This window comes from Aythya fuligula, chromosome 2 (genome assembly GCF_009819795.1).
Source record: "Aythya fuligula isolate bAytFul2 chromosome 2, bAytFul2.pri, whole genome shotgun sequence".
Lineage (NCBI taxonomy): Eukaryota > Metazoa > Chordata > Aves > Anseriformes > Anatidae > Aythya > Aythya fuligula.
The window spans coordinates 10,138,981-10,161,932 of record NC_045560.1 but is presented as its reverse complement, the minus strand read 5'-3'; the positions used below and the strand labels follow the sequence as shown (position 1 = coordinate 10,161,932).

General features: G+C 35.9%; 1 protein-coding gene across 1 annotated transcript in view; it reads left to right on the top strand.

The window, feature by feature from the left end:
* PTPRN2 (protein tyrosine phosphatase receptor type N2) overlaps nt 1-22,952 on the top strand; it is a gene marked incomplete at its 5' end in the record, with an annotated part of 646,773 nt that overhangs the window by 240,201 nt on the left and 383,620 nt on the right. Inside the window, 4 exons of the mRNA XM_032183394.1 lie at nt 4,529-5,003; nt 10,601-10,855; nt 12,234-12,274; nt 14,310-14,683. Of these exons, the coding sequence (XP_032039285.1) occupies nt 4,529-5,003; nt 10,601-10,855; nt 12,234-12,274; nt 14,310-14,683 (1,145 nt within the window). The remainder of the gene's footprint in view (nt 1-4,528; nt 5,004-10,600; nt 10,856-12,233; nt 12,275-14,309; nt 14,684-22,952) is intronic.

Below are 22,952 nucleotides of genomic sequence, written 5' to 3'. Positions count from 1 at the left end.
CATGATATAATATCACTCTCTACTCTATGCAAAAAGGCCATTATCAGTTGGTAGAAAAGGCTTTTGTTCCACTATTTCTCAGAAAATTGAATTTTTTCATTGGGCTTGCCTGTTATTTTCAGACAAACCTAACAATGAACTTGGTGCAGTGTGTAACATCGTGTCTACAGCACACACAGGTTTGTAAAGCAAAGATTTCCCCTTCAGCTAGCTTGAAGCCTGCTAAGGTATCCTCCTGACAGTGCAGCACTGCCTGGGAACAGTGAAGAATTAAACCTTTGTTAGTGTGGGGCTGTGCAAGACTGGCTGCTTTAGCAGTGATGCTGTAAAGAGATGGCTACTGCTTACCCAGCTCCATCCCAAGGACTTTTGCACTGTGATCCACTCCACAACACTAATACAGCCCTCATATTTCATTGTTGGCTGAATTTCTCTCAAGGCAAAGGTAAATGGAGGTGTATGAATTCGCAGCTCACACTTTGGTCTAGCAATCGGCTGGTTCTGTTGTGCTGCAGGTGAGATTGGGGTTCACATGAGTACGTGCAAGTTCTCATGTAGCAGGTTGAAATGAGGCAAGTGTGTGTGGTTTGCAAAGTACTTAGACTGCTTCTGACAGAAAAAGCTAAACTCCTTTCCCTCCACACAGTGAGTTAAGTATGAGATCATTTTATTTTTAGTAGCCCTTGGAAACTTTTATTTTAACTCACTGTTGATGAAGGAAGGCCTGGTGCTAGTGTTTGTTGTGTTTTCTAATTTTAGGGAGTGTAATGTCACTATCTCACATAGACACAGTAAATAAAACAATGTGGGTGGAGTCATAGTCCAACCAAATTTATGTGGCAGAAAACATGAATTAATAACTGAAAAAAACAAACAAACAAAAAAAAAACAACCAACCAACCAACCAACAACAACAGAAAACAAAGAGAAAAGGCTAAATGAAATTGAGGGAGGGACATATTTTCCTTCTGCATTCCTATATAATTTTTGTTAGCCTATTTCCCTATAACATTGAGCAGATGTATTCTCAAGAAATGAACCATTTTGTCATAAATTTAATTCCATTCCTTCTGCTCTTGGGCCAGACATTCAAATCTGTCTGCTCCTTGGTGGATAAATTGCATAGTATTTATCTGTGCCTTGTGATGTATGTATCTCATCCTTCCCCCTTTTATTTTATTTCTTGAAAAACAAAAAGTATAGTTCATAGACTTGCAGAATGCATTTGCAAGGTGTAATTTAACGTGCCCTTCTGTGAACTTTCATACAGAAAATGTCAGTTACCTACATACCTAAACTACAGAAGACATTGCCCTAACAATTCTATCTTCAGAAAGGTTAGTGTGTTGTGGGTTTTTTTTGATAATGTGTGAATTATTGAGATAACTTATTTGAAAGGTGGTGAACAAGAGGAAAATCTTTTGCAGATGGAGAAATATTTTTTTTAAATGAGTGTTTTAGCAATTCAGAGTATTTTTTAAAGATGTTATATCAATGACATGAGATAATTGAACAGTACCTTATCTGTTTAAAAAATTGTTCGTCATAATAATAGGGAATTATATACTAACCTTACTCTGTATAAACCAGTTTTATACTTAGTAGAGTATTTTTTAGTAGTTCTGCAATTTTGTAGTTCTACACTCTTGTAGTCTAGGGCTGCAGTTATCCGTTGCTGCGTTTTTATGTATCTTGCACACTTCTGTTGGCACATACATTTTTGGTGCTGTTTTCTTTGAGCTGGTGAGGAGCAAGGAAGGCTTTAAGGAAGTTTTTTTTTTTTTTTTTTTTTTTTTTTTTTTTTTTTTTTGTCATCCAAGTTAAAGTTAAGGATTGCCATACAGCTGTGAGAGAACCTTAATTAAGTCAGTCTAAGCTACATCAGACGGGCTGGTAACTGAGTGCACTGGGAAGACAGCTGAGCTGTCGATGCTAGGCTTTAATTAGAACTTCTAATATTTTATCCTTTGCTGCCCAAAGTGTGACCTGTCAAGCTGCCGAGACGCTGCCCCTTCTTGACAGAGGTGCAGCTCTGAACCCAGGACTGGCTCTTACTTATATGCAATTTGTATACAATCACTCGGTGTTGCATTTTCTTTCTAGATGTGCTTGTCTGCAAGAGCAGAAAATCATAGATCTGTTACTGTTAAAGGGTATTTAGACTTGTTAAATAGCTCATCAAAAGCCAGCCCAAATCACCTGACCCTAATCTTTCAGAAGTGGTTGAGAGTGTCGAGCAGTTATGCTCTCCCTAGGATTTGGTTTATTGTTAAATCCTTAAATGCAAAAGAGGAGGCTGTACATCAGAGAGCGATCCAAATCAGGGTATAGTTACACGAGATAGATCAAACTGATATAATGTCTTTCCCTGGCTGAAGACATCCTCTCCCCCTGTCATGTTTCTCTCTTTCCATATTCTCCCTGCCCTAGTCCCCAAAAGGTCCTCTGAAAGATGGCAAGGTAGGGAGCATGGAGGTAGGGAAGGGTGACAGGGTGCACGTGTCTGCAGAGCGCTTGGTGTCTGTGTCTGCTTTGTGTTGTCCTCTGCACTTCCTCCTGGGTGGTGTCATTAAGAGTTAATTACCCCATTCAAAGACCCATGGACACTGAGACAGAAATATGCTTGACTAGTAATTTTTCACATCCAGGATTTGCCATTAAGTATGTAGATAGCATTCAACTTGTATTCTGACAACTGGCTCCCCCCTTGGTGTTGAGCAGAGCCATGCGTTGCCTGCAGCTGGGGCACTGAACCAGAGCCACAGTGCTGCTGTTTGATACAGGTCCCGGGGGACATCAAAATATTTCACACACACGGCTGCTTGATCTCTAACGCTATATTCTTTGACACTGTCTTACTCTAGTCCAATTTCTTGGCATTAACAAAACATGCTATGCTATGTTACAGCAAAAGTCAAAAGCCTTGTGTTGGTGGATCACAGGCCAAAGAAGCCAAATGCCTTTTTTTTTTTTTTTTTTGGTAATAAAAGTTTCATGAGCCATAAATATACAAATTATGATATGGAATCATGGATTGAACCTCTTCAGTCACTTCTCAGGGGGAGGATAACCCTTGAGGGCATTATAAAATCAACTATCTGTTATCAGAAGAAATGCATTGTTCAGATGGAGAGAAAAATTGCTGTCCATAAATAAGGAACTAGATAAAATATAAAGTATTTTATTCATTTCTGGAATAGTTTCATGACCTTATATATTTTGCCTTTAAAAACTCTAATAGGAAATATATAAATAATGAATTTTCTATCTGAATTCTACTAATTTCTCTCCTCTGGTGTGCAGTTTTTGCATTTCTGTGGATGTATATCACAGGTTTCTGTCCCAAACCATTCTGCTGTCAGTGCAGAGACACGAGAGATCTGCTATAACTCATAGAACTGAGAGTTGAAATTATTACTATCTGAAGTTTCCCAGGCTGTCGTGTGGTTTGTATGACCATTTGACCAACCAAAACAAACAAACAAACAAACAAACAACAACAAAAAAAAACACAGCAGAGATGGTAAAACTAGTTTCTTAAAAAGGTAAAATCCTGCCTCCAGGCTGCAATCATTAAAAAAAAAATGATTTTAGGATTAAATTATAGTATATGTAACACTAATAAAAGTTTTCTTAAGGTTTAAAGTGGTTATGGGGCATTTATAATTTGTCCTCAAAATTAAATTTCTTCAACAAAAAGTAGTACATGAAAACAACAGATATTGTCTTGCAATTTTGGATTTTCTTTTGGTACATCTTTGAAAATCTGAAACTGAGTATAGAAAACTTTAGTGGCAGCCCACTCTTACCACCTTTTTTTTTTTTTTTTTTTTTTTTTTTCCCGGCATTTATTCAAATTAAAATGTGTCTTTAGGGTAATTGAACCATCTTACACATTTCTGTTTAATTTGCTGAGTTGTTTTACTTAAATATAATCAAGGAGTTCAAAATCTATTTAATGGCTGCTTTTACGTTTCTTTATACTTTCAAAGGACATCCTGATTACAAATTTAATTTAGTGAAAAAATGAACAATTTCATTTAAAATAGAACAAAGTATCTTTTATATACAACTTTTTTTTTACATTTTCTCAGTGTTCTTTAAAAAATGTCATTTTCATTTTTTCTTGCTAGTTTTTGGTAAGTAATTAAGAAAAAAAAGTTATTCTCTGAAGTCTAGTGAAATACAAAGGAGAATTGCTTTTACCGAATTGTCTTTGTCCAACTGAATACAAAAAGTGGATACACAGTTAACATCAAGTTTGAATATTATCTTTCTCTCTCTAATCTCTGTCTCTTACTTTTTAATAATCTAACAAATTGTTTTGCAAAATTTTTACCAAAGTGATAGTGCCTCTTTGCAAACTTAACAGTTTAAGGGTTGCAATCTATGTACACATTACAGATTCTAATTCTTGTTTTCCCAATCAGTAAAACACATAGGGTTGTGCCTGTGACTCCTGCATAACAATAACAGTTACAAAGCAATACTGACCCAGGCCTTTATTTCTACCTTCTACTCTCTCTAGAGCTACATCTATAATGATCCTATTAGGTACTACATGATGCAAAAACCCAAAGAAAGAGCACCTCCTTTGGCCCACACATCAACATCCCATCAACAGTACGCTGAAAATCCCCATGGGAGAACCTTCAACCACCCTCAGCCAGACAAGTTCTCATCAGAGCCAGAAGTGGGGCTTGACCAAAAAACTCTGATGGCTGCGCTGCATACGTACATCACTCAGAACTTGTCAGCACAAAGCAATGATAAAAGCTCTCACAGCAGGACTAAAGGGTCTCACATTTATGCTGGTAGATTCTACTCTTCTCCAGTCAGCCCTTTTGATGGAACTTTTGCCAAAGGAAAAGCAGAAGATTTCAAAATGAAGAAACCGTTCCAGACAAAGCCTGCGTCTGGAGTGCTGGGGCCAACCTCTGAGAAGCTGAATCATAAATCTGCTTCCCAGGATGAACCAAAGGACCCTCTGAGTGTAGTGGATGGTAAAGTTGATATTTATCTATTTTAATGTACCTGATGTTTCCCTCATGTTCACTGAGCATTTTTGAAATATATATATACAGTTATTCAGATACATCTCTTGCTATTGACATATTTATATCTTTCTACCATAATACTGAGAATACTAATGTTCCCCATCCTAACTACTCTTTTCCTGCAAACATCTACCCACATTCTTCAACCCACCTTCCATATGCATGCAGAAATATATGGCACTTGGTAAGCCGTAGCATTTATGTAACTCATTATATTTTCAAAGCATTTTACAAACAACACATAATTATGGGTATATCTTTGCTGTCACATCTGTTCTTATGCATGCATCCCACACTATATATAGGTAATATAGAAATGCCTAGTTTTGTTAATTTTTTCCGTGTCTAACTAGAAATTCAAGGACCATGGGTAAAATTCAGTTAGACACAGAAATTAACACTGACATAAATTTTGGCACAGAACATAGAACAAAGGGGAGGAATCTCTCAGTTATGTGGCTATGTGGACAAACAGTAATCCAAACAGCTAGGTTTATAGTAAGATGTGGCTGGACAATCTATAATGACCAACCCATTTGCTGAATTTGCATCTTTTTTATTTTTTGCTAATGCTACTTAACTATGACAACATCCTGATTTCTTTTGTATGTGATAGTTTGACAGATATTTAAATGAACATGGAGCGTAACATCTCATAGGATGCTGTGAAGCATTTTAAGTGCTGCTTTGCAATGCAAGGTGGATTTTCATGTCATGGCTGCGGATCAAGAAGAGTTTAGAAAAAAAACCTCTCTTTCACTTCATTTTTTCTCTAAACTAACCTAACTATTGATGTTATTCCAGTGGTCAAAAATGCCTGAAAAATGATAGAATTTTTTCTCAGCCATTGCCAAGCAATTACATATGTTACACTGTAGTTAACAGTACTCCAATGAATTTAGTGATATATGAGTTTTTGTTTTGTTTTGTTTTGTTTTTGAGTTGCCTCTGTAGTTAGTATCCTCCATAAAGTTTAAGGTTCTTTGATTTGTGGGTATGGTTCTCCTTTTCTTTTCTTTTCTTTTCTTTTCTTTTCTTTTCTTTTCTTTTCTTTTCTTTTCTTTTCTTTTCTTTTCTTTTCTTTTCTTTTCTTTTCTTTTCTTTTCTTTTCTTTTCTTTTCTTTTCTTCTTTTTCTTTTTTTCTTTTTCTTTTTTTCTTTTCTTTTCTTTTCTTTTCTTTTCTTTTCTTTTCTTTTCTTTTCTTTTCTTTTCTTTTCTTTTCTTTTCTTTTCTTTTCTTTTCTTTTCTTTTCTTCTTTTTCTTTTTTTCTTTTTCTTTTTTTCTTTTCTTTTCTTTTCTTTTCTTTTTCAGTTTGATTGTTTTTATTTTTATTTGTTTTAATTTTGAAATCAACAAAACCAGAACACACAAAAACATCAAAGTTGCAGCAGAGAAAAGATAATGCTTGCAATCTAACGGATGCTCAGAAGTGAAAGCATTCTTGGTATGGTGCCCAGAGATAATAGGTTTCAAAGAACGAACTATAATGTAAAATCAAATCCAGGTGGCACTGTAAGTCTCTTGCACAGGTTAGACAATTTTGTTGCTAGACTCAAAACAAACTAGGCACATGCTGGTTTCATTATCCTCCAGCTGTTCCACTTCACCTTTCCTGGTAGGAGCCAACTGGGAAAAAAATGCTTAACACTTAGAGGGAATAACATGTTTCACAATTCATTGGGTTGTGCTGCTTTGACTTCACATACATAACGTGCCCTGTAGGAACTTCTTCTGTTGCATTAGCTTTTAAATGTTGCATAGATATAAAATTCTGATCATTTGAGTAGGAAATAATATGGATTCCTTTGTATTTTTGAGCCACTTAATAGTCTCTTAAGGAAGCAGTGAGGACAGATAACATTGTCTTCATGGTCTGAAGTGCTGTCTGTTGGAATGATGATGGTTTGGATTCACATTTGCCAGGCTGACTTTAAGATCACTTTCTGCTTTTAGTCTTTCTCCAGTCTCTCTGGTGCTTCAGGATTTTTGTGTATTTGTCGTTTGTTTCTCTCTTACATTATCTAAACCACAGAACTGTTCAAAAACTGGAAAGTATGCAGGGCAGTCACATGACCTCAGTTCTCTGCTGCATCTAATACAGGATTAGACAAAGTAAATTAACTGGCAGAACAATCCAGAAGGTACTGAGCAGATTAACACTGAGAATCGTGGTGGAACAGTGGCAGGTAAATTAGCTAACAAGGCACCCTGAGGGAGGAATACAAGAGAAGAAAATGTGGAGCTACTTTTTATCAGATTTGGAAACTATTACTTCTAGGAGTAGCGTGATATGTGTGGGTGCTGCCTTCGTAGTCACAGTGCAATAGGGGAATCATTAATATGCTTTCTGCACCAGCAGTATTTAGAATTTGCCTCAGTTTTAAGTGATTTGTTCTAGTCTACTCATTTTCAGTGCATTAAATACTACAGAATATATCTCTCTCCATTGCTTTGTTAAGGTCACAAAATTAGTAATTCAGATGTTTTATGGAACACAAATATTTGTGTATGTTCTCTGTCTTGCAGATCTGTCTTGTCTGGGTGATTCTCAACTGCTGAGGACAGCTGATATGTGGTGTTATGATGGGTTAGAAAGGGACAGTCCACCATGTGGGACTACTCATCCTGAGGAGGAAGGGATGCATTATGATTTCAGTAAAGTTACTGTTGCCACACCACTTGTTGTTGAGCAAACTGGCTTTGGCAGTTGCATCAGTGGTGTATGGAGCATGATTTATGTGCTCTACAATAAAAAGCTGTTTTCCCTTGCTAAGCTGCTATTGTTATCTACTAGGGGGAATTCAACTGGTGAAACTGATATTAAAATTTATATCATCTATGATATATGTGCTTTTAAGGTCATCACAGTTCCATAGTAACTACGGAACACAGTGTGCCTCCTTCAATTCAGAAGCTGGAGCTAAAGCAGAAATGTATCTGTATTGCAGTATAAGTCCTGTGAAACATGGCTGAGCATTGCTGACTCTTTTTCAAAGTGGTTTGAGGGAGAGTATAAAGGCATATGAGTATACAGGCATATGTGTATTCAAGTACATGTGCTCTTTAACTGCTGTCCCATTGCAGTATCACACTGCTTTTTGATCTTTCTATAACAATATTTTCTGATTTTAGGAAATTCATAATAATTCTTTTAAATTACCCAAGAGTGTTTTTTTAATAGATGCATTTATATTTATTTGTGTATCAGCCTTGTCCAATCATTTGCTAATGATCTGCAAGAATAAACAAATTTTTAAACAAGATTTGTCTTAAAATATTGATATAATGGCCAGAACCTAGCTTGAATAAAACTTGACAGGCAAATGCAGGAGTGAGTTATTTTTCTGAGACTCAAAACTTACTTTCTGCTTGGAAACCCCACATTGCTGATTTTTCAAATCAGAATTACGAGCTTCTTTAGACTTGAGTCTCTTACAGAATACCTGTACTTTGAACTGGCTTGTTTATCTTGAATGAATGTACATAGTTTATACAACTTTTACTCAATGACATTGGCTTTCATTGTGTTCTGTTTGCTCAGATTTGCTGGAAACGTCTCCCTATGCATTTTACTAAAAATTTTATAGTATTACTAAACACTGAAGTACTTCAATTGTTTAAACACATGTATGTGTTTTTGAAAGTTTTTCATAAATTTAATTTCTAGGTAAAATGTTTACTAATAGCTTGGAAGCCACAGAACCAGATCGACATTTTTCTCAATGTGTTATGGCTAGAAAACAGGGATTCTAATGCAACAGGAAAGAAATGTGGTTTTTGTTCTGAAGCTGAACAAATCAAAAATGCTTCAAAAAGGTGAGGGACCCTAAAGCTGTCAGAATCATTCAATAGTTAGGAAACACATCTGGCTTGTGGGAAACTCACGTATGGAGCTCTAATCAGATGTTTTGGGTATGTTTGTGTATGAAGAAAATGACATGAATGAATGATGGGTTTTCTTAGAAGTCTCTCACTCTTGGCATAGACATTTTGCATGTCCATACCACATTTTCAAAGGAGTTCAGAAATACAGAGGTAGATCCTCCATCTGCACTAAATATGGTCATTAACAATTCTAAATATTATTGCAGATGTTTTCAAAAACCTTCAAAATTTAATTCATAGATTTTTAACTGCTATACATCATGGCTTATTCATATTAATGGATAAATGGATACAAGCTCTTTAAAAACACAGTCACTGAAATCATGGTGGTTTTCATTCTTTTGTAGATGCAGTGATGTCAGGTAATCAAAGAGTGTTCCAAGAATACTTTTTCCTACTGTGATGTGCCCTGCAACGTGTCTTTATACATTTAGTTGAAAAGTTTTAGTTTTGATTTTGAACTGACATGTATTCTGTCTTTTCTTTGCTGACTTTATTAGCTCTGCTTCAATAATTTAGGTTTTTCTGTCATGTTATTGGTCGATAGTTCTATAAAACATAAGAACACAAGTGATACCTAAGCAGAAACAAAACTTCTGTAGTAATCTGGCAGTGCTGGTATATCCTACAGCTTAATTTCCTGCATTTCTGCTATGCACCCTTTCCTAATGACCATCTTCTAAACAGCTAGTGTGTTTCTTGAAAAAGTTTCTTGAATTCAGTTTGATCAGGTCTGGTGAAAACTGTTTTTTGCAGTTTAGATCAATTTTATCTTGCAGATTGTCTTTCTAAATTAAAGCATTTAGTCATTATGTATGTACTGTATTTTGTTATATAGGGGATGGATAGAGTACAATAAAAAGTAGAAAGGAAAATATTCAGCATTTGCTGTTAGCTTCCACCAAATTTTAGTCCTAAGCATCTTGGCCTGTAGAGTTTGACACAGATTAAGTCTTTGATTCTCATTACTGAATACTTGTTTTCTTGCACAAAATACTCTACTATTTCAGCGTGGTACCATAATCTCTGTTGGCTGTCACAGTCTGACAAAACTTTATTAACAGTCACACTTAGGTGTGTTTAAAACTGGATGATTCTATGATTCTAACACTGTGGGATCAAAACCAAACCAAACCAAACCAAAAAAACAAAACAAAACAAAACAGATGTGTCCAACATCTCATCCTCTTTTCCCAATGACAATTAATCACAGATGTCCTGCTGCCTATTCCCTGGAGCAGAAGAGCCGCTTACTACTTCTTCTTTCCTAGTGCTATGAGAAGCAAAACATTTTCTTTAACCCATCTGATAATATTTTCCCCTTTATCAGGTTGAACTTCAGGAAAAATTTCTTTGCTGTGAGGGTGGTCAGACACTGGAACAGCATTCCTAGAGAGGTGGCTGATGCCCCAAGTTTGTCAGCATTCAGGATGCATTTGGATAATGTCCTCAATACTATGCTTTAACGTTTGGTTAACTTTGGTCAAGCAGTTGAGCCACATGATCTTTGTAGGTCCCTCATAAGTGAACTTTGAAAAAAAAAGACAGTCTTTGTTAAGGAAAAGATACCTTTCAGAAAAGAATGAAAGATACAGATACAAGCACATATACTTCTTGTATGCAGCTAAATCTTGTGCTTATGTTGTTTTGTGATCCAGAAACACTTATTAAAGGTGTATTGAAGGACCTAGAGAAACACCAAGTGAATGTGGAGAATCTCAGCTCAACAGAACTGGATGAGATTGCTGATACTATTGCCAATGCAATTCAGACTGCTGGTGTTCAGGAAGAAACAGAAGAGAGTGCTGGAAAAAATGGAGAAGAAAAAATGGAAGCACAAATGAAGACAGGAGATGCTCAAGGAAGAACAGAAATCCATAATGCATTAACAGAAAGCAATGTTAACATACCAGGTATTAATTCTGAGAATTAAGTGCAGCAAAAGATAGCTATCCTAATTTTCCTTTCATTCATATTAGTGCTAGACTTTTTCTTAATTGTTTTTAAAGAAGACAGAAGGGAACATTTTTGTATTTTTCCCCAAAGGCTACAAAATCTTAGCTTTGTTGTTTTCTTTTTACAGCGTATTGTTTATTTACCTAAAATACATCTTTTTTGTGAACCCTTGGCCTTCAAGCTTCACAAACAAGATAAACCTACACACTCAATTATATTGAAAGACAAATTGCTTTATGCTGTGTGTTCTAATTTTCCATTCTTGAAAATGAGATGTTTAAGCAAAATGATAATGAAAAATGATTATATTCCAAGAATGTGTTTCAAAATATGTGGAAAAAAAATAATTGCATTTTACAGATAATAATTCCTTAATATACCACAATTATTTTGCAGAAGAAAGTCTTAGACAGGTACACATAGAAAACAACTTGTTCCTTTTCAAGCTTAGGAAACTAAAAAGGTTATTATGGTTATTTGCTTCTGTCAGAACACATATTTTCATGTTGATACAAATCCAGGAGCCACAGTATTTACCATCCATGAGCAGATTCCAGAATGGTCCTTAAGTTACCATTTATCCATTGTCTACTTTAGGAATGTTACGATATCTAGGACACCTAAAAACATATGATATTAGTGACAAACAGTGATTTTAAACTAGTCTTTTTTTTCCAGTCAAAAGTAGGAGAATTATTACAATGGTGATATATTTAAAGCCTTACTTATGAGGGATACTCTGGTTATTTTAATTGCCAACTCTGTTTGTAGATTAAAATGAGCAGTCTTGAGGGCTTGTCCTGACTCATGCTGGGAGAAATGAATAAGTCTTAGTTCATAAACCAAAGAGCCAGCATTATTTGACTGAGGTTAATGATGTGACCGCATATCATCACTGTAGTTAAACTGTAACACAGTTTTGGTAGAAAATAGTACGTAGAAATAGCTCTTTTTCATGACCAAAATATGTGTGAGGGGTGTATATGTTTCTTTTTTCTTTAATGACCCATTCAGCCAGCTAAAATAATTATTTTTCTTAGATATTGATAAACTGATATGAAGATCAGACACTTAATTAGCAAAATAACACCATTAGATTGGCTCTTGAAGTACCCCGTCTATTGATCTTGCATTAATTGGCTATCAAAGTGGGGTTAGAATAACAATACTGAATTATACAGTGCTCTTTACTTTGCCCTTTCAGCTTTGATGTCTTAATGTTTAAATTGCATGAAAAGGCCACTGCTACAAATAAAACAGCCTATAAGCAGTGTTTGTTTCACATATGATGTTTTCCCTTCATAACTATGTATTTGTGCTTTTCACATCTTACAGACAATGGATTGCATGAAGCCAGTGCCAGAACTGATCAAGAGGTAGAGTACCAGTATTTTAAAACACAAGTATTCCATGTCAGAATATTAGGTCTATATACATTGAAAGTCAAAAACACACTTTTGAATCATAAGACTGGTTTTATATCTTGTGCGGGTATAATTCAGTATCACAGCATAAAGAGATTGTTGTTGATACATTGAAATATTAGATGAAGATTTTTCTAAACCTTAACCAAGACAGGTGTTGCAGTTTAAAGAAAAAATCAAGTCCTGTTTTGCCTTTCTTTCAGTTGTAAATACTCAGAGTTTATAAGAGATCCCAAAGTTCAGACAAATTCAGACTTCTCCCCTGGTTAGTAAATTTTGAGTATTGAGGTGTTCTATTAAGAACACCCTACTTTCCCCTGTCATTTGGTTTCTGGTTCTGGGGAATGTAAGTGACATTGCTCAGATAATTTCTGGTTTTGAGAGGCAGATGAGTAAACACTGGAGTAAACATGAAGGCACACACATATGGGAGGGTTCAAAATTCCCTCCCCTTGCGTGGTATCTATCATTCTTCAGTTTTTCACTTTATAATTCATTCTTCCAAATTGTTGAGTATCAGAGATATTTACAAAGGTTTAGGCATTAAAACCAATTCCCCAGGTAGTAACAACAGATTTAGGATAGCTGTGTCCCCTCCCAGTCTCTAGTGCACCCCCAGCCTCCTCGCTGGCAGGGCAGCACAAGAAACTGAAGAATCCTTGGCTCTGTGTGAGTGCTGCTCTGCAACAACTAAAGTGTTGGTGGGTTATCACCATTATTTTCATTAGAATTCCAAAGCACAGCATCATACAAGCCTCTACGAAGAAAATTAACTCTGTCCCAAGCCAAAACCATGACAATTCCTCCTGAGCTTTGAATCATACCCTATAGGCTTATGTCCTATAATCAGCCATTTCCAAGGTCTATTTATCTTTCTTTTTCTGCGTTGCACAGAGATCTCAAAGAGACATTTTTAAAAACTGAAGTGAAAGTTTTCCTGCTATATCCTCTATCAAAAATTAAAACTGCAAGAATCAAAATAGGTAAACCCTCTCCTGTTCACAGTAAAATCTCTTCAATAGCTGCCCATCTATCAAGCAAGGAAAACACACAGGTGGGCAAATTGGCAGGAGATTTAACCACCCACATGAAATTATTTGTAGGGATGAAGTGCTGCATTCACCATTGATTTATAGAGGATCCTATGTGTAGATTTCTTGGTGACAGTTTGAATAGTGGATGTGACAGAAAAGAATGTATTGTGACACAGAGCACAAAGTGCCCATAAACCATCATCTCATCTCAAATGTTTGGCTGCAACAAATTTTTGTGTAATGAAACTAGCTAACGAGTTGTTCCAGGCATGTGTTTTGACATTTACTCATTTGCTTATTGTTTAAGGGTATGAGACAGATTTTCTCAGGGATTATATTTGTAACTTAGTGGATCACTCACAAAGATTTTCTCACAACAGTTTCTGGATATGAATAAGTGAAATATAATTTGTCACATAATTACATGTGTTTTCCTTTATATGTTTATTATATTTCCTTTCCTGTGTTATGACTTCTGAGACCCAAAAGAGATATGCATGTTTCCAGTTCCAACACTTTTGCAAATATTCATGGATATTTCTAGTATTTCTCCTTTTCATCAACCTATTTGATAACAAACTTCCACTCTTATCGACACTTAAACACACACTCATGAAAATGAACACTATGAAAAATTTCATCAGCATTTTTTTCTAGCTGTTCAAGACAAAGAAAGGGCTATCAAGATTCTGTGATATTTGAAGAAGGAAATAACTATTAATAGAATTTCTTCACCTACTGAACAGTGGCATAATTTAATGTTCTTTTATTATTACTGAATAAATATTGTGTTATTGCATAGTTTTGCAGAATATAGAAATTAAGAAAATGACCATAAGTCATCTGTAAGGATAGACACTATCATATTAGTGTGAATTTGAAGGATTATATCGAGGTTCGGTTCATTATAACACGTGTTTAGTTTTATAAATAATAATATTCTTTTAATACAGGAGAACACTTCAAAACTAGTTAAGATATTGAAAGAGAATGCAATACCTGAAAATATGCCTAAAGATGTAATACCTGAAGAATCTACCAAGTCAGAAACCAAAAAATCTGAAGACACTGACTCTGCTTCTTCAGAAGAAATAAATGTGGGTGTGGAAAATGTAAAAAGCGAGACTTTCTCCAGGGAGCTGACATCTGAAAAGAGCACCGAATCTGACTCCAAAGACCCGAATGAGACCCACTACTGGATTAAGAATGCTTTGATGCAGGATGGAAACTCCTATGAACAGCCTCAGAAAAATGCAGGACAAGGTTTACAGCTTGAAGTGAAGTCTACCGAGGAGAAAGAATATGGCTATATTGTGACAGTGAAAGAGTAAGTATAGCAGCCAATTTGAATGGCATTTTTAGCTGGATAAAAGATAAAGTCATTGCACCTAATGAAATATGAATGCACAAGCAGAAAATGCCACAGGCTTGATTTTTAATACATCTGAAACTGTTTGCAACTGGTTCTGTACTTTGATGAAAATATAAGAAAACAGTTTTTTACAGTTGCCTTTCTTCCAGTGTGGAAGATATTTAGTTTGTAGGTCTTTTGCTTAGACCTCACTCTATCTTCTCATGTTCCAGTGACCTTCCAATATGTCAGTAAGTGTGCTTATGGTTAGGATGTGGGCTTTAAATATTTGACTTGAAAGTAGCCTAAATATCAAGGCCTGAGTCATTCTTTGAAAAAAAAAAAAAAAAAAGACACACAATGATAAAGTACAATATTTTCTGTGTGGTTTCATTTTGATCTGAAAATAACACAAATAGGAATCCAAACATCACATATGCAGCTAGTTTAGAAAGAAAGACCTAATGATTTCAGGTCATGTCACTAATGAATTTGACATTTAATACCATACTTTCAAAAGGCATCTTTTTTTCCCCTAGTGATACACAGTTTGTTATAGGAGCATTTGAGAGTTTAGAACACTGTGAGCATTTTTACATCCTCATCCCCCTGTAAGAATAATGTTATATTTACTTGATTATCCATCCTAACACTTCGGTGTGAGAAATAAGGAATTTCTAGGATGACCTTACAATATCTGCCCAGCATTTCAAGAAACTGAGACAGAAACTTTTGTAGCCTGGATAGATTCTTTTGGCCTATTAAAATTTATTAATGGGATTGAAGGCAGCAGGATTGTGGAATGTTCTTGTTTTGACCACACTGTGTTGCTTTGAAATGCTTGTGGCATTTTCCAAGGGGCTACACTTGAAAAAGATGGGATCACACACACACACACACACACACACACACACACACACAAAGGATGACGTTTTGGGGAAGAGTTTTTATGTAATGCATGGAGAGACAGACAGTAGAGAGTGAAAGCTGAGGCTCGGCAGCATGCAAACACCAGAGAGAGAGCCAGAGATAGACAGTGGCTTGGCAAAAAGTAGGGAACAAAGACCTGCTCTCAGAGATAATGGAAGGAATATATTTCATAAGGACTCTGAGGTAACCCTTCAGAAAATAAAAGTTATCAGAATTTGAAATCCTGAAGGCAAGGGTTCAACTTACAAGGACACAGAAGGAGGGAGAGTTATGTTAGCAGATGCTTGAATTGCTATTATGTCTCATTCTGACTTTTAATTTTACCATTTTAGTGTGAAATTTAATTCAATTCCCTTTTAAATAAACCCAATTCTAGAAAGAATCTTTTGGGAATTTTGGAGTATGTGCTCTAAGGGAAGTCCCAAATGATTTGTCCTCCTCTCATACTTCTGTTAGTTTTTCTGTGTGTCAATAGCCATTGTTGATCACTTAATCAAGTGCTTTGGATTTAATTAACCAGTGTAAGTTGCTTTTTCAATTACCATTTTCTGTTGTTTTCATGTAACGTGTTCAGCCTCTTTGACTTCTTCCTGCTGGAACCCCTAGCCCCACCAATCATTCTCAAAAACCTCCTTATGGAGAAAGCTTGTTTTTAATCATAGAATCACAGAACCATAGGTGATCCTGTTCAGCAGGTGGGTTGGACTAGATGATCTTCAAAGGTCCCTTCCAACCTTGGCTATTCTGTGATTCTGTTAAACATAGAATGGCTGGGGTTAGAAGGGACCTTAAAGACCATCTAACTCCAACTCCCCTGCCATAGACAGGGATGCCACCTACTAGATCAGGTTTGCTAAGGCTTCATCCAGCATGGCGTTGAACACCTCCAGGAATGGGGCACCCACAGCTTCTCTGGGCAGCCTTACTACCCTTACAGTGAAAAATTTCCTCCTAATGTCTAATCTAAATCTATCCTCTTTTAGTTTAAGACCATCTCCCCTTGTCTTATTATTATTTACCTGTGTAAAGAGCCCTTCTCCATCCTTTTTATAAGACCTCTTTAATTACTGAAAGGCTGCAAAGAGGTCTCCCTGGAGCTTTCTTTTCTCCAGGCTGAACATCCCCAGCTATCTCAGCCTTCCTTCACAGGAGAGGTGCTCCAGCCCTCTGATCGTCAATTAACATGTTTATTCAAACTACAGATAATTAACAGATTATACTTCTAGTCTTTTGTTTACGTCATATCTTGGTCCATCAGGTAGGTTGCCAGTGGGGCACTCAGGAATCTCCTTCTGAATTTTTGAGACCAGGTTACCAGAAATTGATGGGAGACCCTAGTTCCCTAGTTTAACCACATCTCTTGTGTCCTGCATATGAATGCTACTTGAAGCACTAGAATTTCTTTCTCTCTCTCTCTCTTTTTTTTTTTTTTTTTTTTTTTTTTTTTTCCCGCCATCTCAGTGCTATTTCTCCCAAGGCCTTTAAACTCACCTCAGTCTGGAAGTTAACTTTGTGTCCAACAGTATTCTGTTAACAACACCTCCCTTGACCATCCTGATGTACGTGGCTCATAAATTCTCTAAAAGCTTAGAGCTTTCACAACTATCTGTAAGAGTGATGCTCGGACTTCCAGTCTTCATAGCAGGCAGATTCTCCACTCGTTTTACCTGTTATTCTTCCTTGCTAGCCCCCAGCTGATTGTCTTCCCCCAACTTGTGTCTAATATCATGCAATTAAACTTGCTAAAGAGGTTCTTTTGTTCAAGGTTTCCTGGTCCTAGAGGACACAAATACAATTTAGTGTAGTTTTATTCATCTCCTTTACTAATTTTAATACAAGAAAGACAAAAAGACATTTCTTACATACTAGATTATTAGATTTTTTAGTAACTGTCAGGCAAGATGCTTTTAGGTAAATATAAGGATGTGGTTAAAAATTCTCAGGTGCATTTTGTAATGTTAGATGAAGCTACTTCAAATGTTTTGAACCCAAAAGTTCAATTTTTACAAACAAACAATTTTTGTTTATAACGTTAACCAGCTTGTTTCACAAAGCACATATGACCAGCATCCAGTTAAATTAACTGTTCACTACATTCTTAGCACTCTGAGAACTACTAGATCTCATCTTCTCCAAAGACACTGTAGAGAAAATGAGAATATATTTTAATGCTTTTTTCAGTTCTTAATCAAGAAAGTTTAATTGTTAAAGAGAATTATATGATTAAGATGAACTAAAGTAATTTATTTATTTATTTATTTATTAACCAGAATGAAATTTAATTTCTACAGCAAACTATTGCAGGGTTCTTAGCCAGTGGCTTGTAACTTTTCTGTGATTTTCTGTGACTTTCCTCAGAACTTCAGTTACTAACATACACTTTTTTGTTTTGTGTTGTTTGGGGCATTCCCCAAACAAAAGGTGGGAGGTTAAACTTACTTGTATTAAATAGGTTTAACTGAAATGTAAGAGTAAAATGAAAACCTCATACTTTTTCAAAATAAGTTTTTATATATTCTGGAATTCTATAGGGATATATTTTTTTAAGGATAATGAAACCTGTTCAGGAGTTTCTACATGCTAAAAATGGACCTGCCCACCATGCAGGAACAGTGAAATATTTTCTGCAGTGGAAGATGGATCTATTACTTACTAATATTTCCCAGAACCATTTCTTTAGTACATAAAGTGGCCTTAGAGAGCAATTGGGTCACTGTAGCTGAGAGTTTTAGTAAATACTTCTTTTCATGAATGTTGCTGCAATTGTACTTTTTCTGGGGGGAGAGAGGGTAGAGAGAGTGATAATGTTTGTTAACTATTATTGCACAGAAGGGAAATGTTAATGTTCATTTAATGAACATTTCTTTAGTAAATTTCCTGTATGAGTTTGCTTTTGTACTGAAAATCTTACTGGGTGTCTGCAGTAAATAAATAACTGTAGTAAATGTCTTTGCAATAAGTGTATGCTACACATTTGTATGTAACTGTACATCTACTCTCAGACAATGAAGTAAAGGGACTGGACCTATTCCTAGTAAATTCTTTAATCTATGTCAGTCTGGAATAACTGCTGCTTGAGAGGTGATTAAAGTCTGTAAATACTCAGAAAATTGATTTCACAACTGATCTTTGATACTTTGTGTTTAGATATTTATGCTTTTTTTAAAAATGCTCTATTTTAAACATAAGGGAAAGTATGACTTATATTTGCCTAACAGCCTGAGTTTTAGACAAAGTCATATGTGAAGTATTTTTCTAGCACTAATGAACACATTTAAGAGTATCGATTTAAAATTATGATTTGGGTGTGGTTTCTTTCTTTTAGTTGAACCTTAACTTGTGCACATGAAATGAAATCCTGAAATATAACAGCAGAGGTACTTATTTATTTTCCTGTAATAGTGTCTTTGTATGCTTTCTTCTTCCTCCATAAACTAACAGGTCATTGTTCCAATCCATCAATTTTATTGGCCATGATTTTTTTGGAGCGGCAAAGCTTCTTTTTCATGACTGAAACAGTGGTCTTTTGGTGAGAAAGGAAGTAGTCCAGCATACTTGTACACTGAGGATAATAGCTTGAGTTCTTTTCACCTTGTGATCTAAAAATGGAACTGAAAAGATTATACTTGGTGGTATAGTTGACAGATGTCAGGGGTGATCCATTCACTATTAGATTCTCAGGCTTCCATGGCTTTGCGAGTGTGACCCAAGGAGATATTAAGACTGCTTCAGTGAACTCCTAAGATGCCAGCTTTTAATTGTGCCACAAAGCAAAGATAAACATTTCCATGTAATACTTGAAGAAAAGATTTGTGATAGTTTAAAGACTTGTCAAAATGGCAGTGTGGTTGTCAATGGCAAGAACAATAGGTCACTCCTGCTGTGTTTGTCTAGTGACCTTTCAGATGGTTGGAGCAGTGCAATCCATACCAATCCATAATATCCATCAGCACTAAGCTTCGGAATGAATTGACAGTTTCAGTGTAGAAAATTGTCCAGCAAATCCTCCACCGTGCTGCTTCAGCACTTTATTATGCTGAGAAACCAATCAAATTGAGTGATTTACTTTGTTTACTCTTTTCTCCTTCAGAAAATTGGTATTCTACCACTGTAGGATTTTTGTGAAAGAAGTGTGTTTCTTTCTCAGTGTAAGTGCTTTGATCTGTTTCTACTAATTCTAACTCTGAAATTTTAAAGTAATCTTATAAAATACTGATATCCGTAAGGTATTATTTTCACTTGCATGGTGCTTCGGCCATAATTATAAAATATCTGCATGTTAAAGTGGGAATATATGCGTGGTAATATACAGTGAGAATAAGTCAGAGAAATGTGGGACCAAAGAACTCTTCCTATTTTCCGAAATTCTAGTTCTTCATGTATGGAAAACTTTTTTTTTTTTCTTTTTTTTTTTTTTTTTTAACTGGAAAAAATGCCAGCACTTCCATTTTTCTGGCAGGATACGCTCTAAGCTGAGGGCCAGTATCTTCAAAACATTTTAAACAGTGTTTAGGCTCCTGAGTCCCTCATGAGGCAATCCAAAGCCAGAACATGTAGTTCTTGCCATCTCAAGAAAAATTAAACTAACTTCTGCTTGCTCAACAGTTTAAATAGTTAAGTTTGTGTGCAATTTTTAAAATATGAGATGGAGTAGCTAGACTTAAATTCACTAAGGGAAATTCTAATTTGAGAATAGAAAGTTCATCTGTTTTCACTGCTTAACAATCATAATCTTTTGGGCTTCAAAGCCAAGTCATACTTTTCTGAAGCCAAGCTTGGACACCCAGTTCCTCCAGTGCAGAGGAACACACCCTATTTTGTATTTTATCATAATATCATAGAATCATAGAATGGCTTGGCTTGGAAGGGACCATCTAACTCCACCCCTCCTGCCATAGGCAGGGATGACACCCATTAAATTATAAATATAAATGCTTTAAGGCATGGACTGGAAGACATGTTCTATGAGGATAGACTGAAGAGACCTGGTTTGTCTAGTTTGGAGAAGAAAAAAAAAAGCTAAGAGGAACCTCATTGCTCTCTACATCTTCCTGAGGAGGGGAAATGGAGAGGGAGGTGCTGGTCTCTTCTCCCTCATAACCAATGCTAGGATGCAGGGGAATGTCATGAAGCTGTGCCAGGGGAATTTCAGAGTGGATGCTAGGAAAAAAATATTAACTGTGAGGGTGGTCAAACACTGAAACAGGCTTCCTAAAGAGGTGGTTGATGCCCCAAACCTGTCGGCATTCAAGAGGCATTTTGATAATGCCCTCAGTAATAAATTTTAACTTTTGGTTAACCCTGAAGAGGTTAAGAAGTTAGGCTAGAGAATCTTCTAGGGATCCTTGTAACTGAACTATTCTAAATTCTAAGATTTTTCATCTATATTCTAAGGCTTTTCATGTACATTCAAGATTGCAGACTGCTCATATTGGCTTGTGAACCAACTTCTAGCACTATTGCATTAGTCAATTCCTAGATATTTTATGTTTTGTCATATGTTAACTCTCAATTCTGGACTGTCTATATAAAATTATATAGGTTGTAAATCTGTTCACAACATTGTAACTTAATTGGATCATACAATCATTTCTGTGCTTTTAATTTGAGATAGCTGGAATTCTGTTCAGTTACTCTGAAAAAGCTGAAAATTGATCTACAGTTCATAGTATGAAACTGCTATGAAAGATGATTAGTCTGACCCATTTAATGTGCAAAGGGTTAGGTTAATTCTAAATGCTTGATACTATTTCTGCACCTTTACAAAGGTGCTAAATGATACTGCTTTGCATATAATGATTACTTTCCACAGGATGATGGTCAGGTTAGGACCCTGAAGCTGCATTGTACAGAACTCTTAGTTTATTCACCAAGTTTTCTGTTTTCCTAGGCAAGTCATTAAAGAATTGTATTTTATGGTCTTCATCATTTGTTATCTCAAACAGAGATATGTAGGACATTTTAATTGCATTTCAAAATGAAATATGAAATAAAAATGAATCACAATATATAGAGCAATGAAACAAGAATGATAGGTTTTATTCTTTGTTACTGGAAGGTCTTGATGTTTCTTAGAAGCTGAGTTTTTGTATTCCACAAGGCTTTTCAGGTCTCTTTAGAAATAATAACAGAATGTTCTTGTCCTTTAATACATATATACAAACAGAAACACTGATTTGACCTTCTCTGCATATCTCAATGTCTTCTTTGAAATTATTATTCCATATGGAATTATCAAGGGGAAAAGATTTGTGCATATTTTTCACTTAACTTCGTCAACTAGTTTTAAACTACGGGAAATTCTAAACATACATAAAACAGAAAAGCTCTTGGTACTAAAGTCTGTTAAGATCAGCAACGGATTGCACTGCACACAGGAAAGGAAAAAAAAGGAAATTTTTTATTGCCTACTTTATCATTTTCACTAAAAGACTCTGCTCTTGTATAAACAGGTTCCATAAGTGTCCATCATTGAATTTAAAGCCAAAAGTTTTGCTTCTGATAATATAGTTTGACTCCCTACAAGTGGCATGATGATGTAAATGATACAAGTGGAAAATACTTATCTATGAATTTATTGACAAGAAACTATTCTGTCATTTTCTCAGCACCATAATCAATAGATAAATGTAAATCTAGAATCTTCCTTGGTTAACTGTTCACATGTAATTATTTATAATCCCTAGTGTTTTTTAGACATAAAATCTTTTTTTTTTTTTTCTTCTTTTCTCTTTAATCCTCCAGTATCCTTGTGATATTGGTGGCAGAAATCACATCCCCTACATCACTGCTTTAATGTAGTGTTTCACCTTAATTCTGATGATATATATTCCCACAGGAAAATAATATTTTATGCATTTTATTTGTGCACAAGAAAATAACCGAAATACAGTAGTTATGTGTAACTATGCCGTAGAGAGCACAAAATAGAATCATAAAATCATTGAATGGTTTGGGTTGGAAGGGACCTTAAGGATAATGTGATTTCACACCACTCCCCCAGCTCCCTCTGCCATGGGCAGGGAGGGACCCCTCCCACCAGCCCAGGCTGCCTCCAGCCCCATCCAGCCTGGCCTTGGGCACTGCCAGGGATGGGGCATTCCCCCCTTGTCCTATCACCACAACCCCTGAAAAAGAGTCTCTTCCCACCTTTCCTGTAGGCCCCTGGCCTCACTGTAAGGCCTTCTTTGAGCCTTCTCATCTCCAGGCTGAACAACCCCAACCTCCTTAGCCTGTAGGAGATAGGAGAGGTGCTCCAGGCCTCTGATCATCCTTGTGGCCTCCTCTGGACTCATTCTACCACATCCATGTCCTT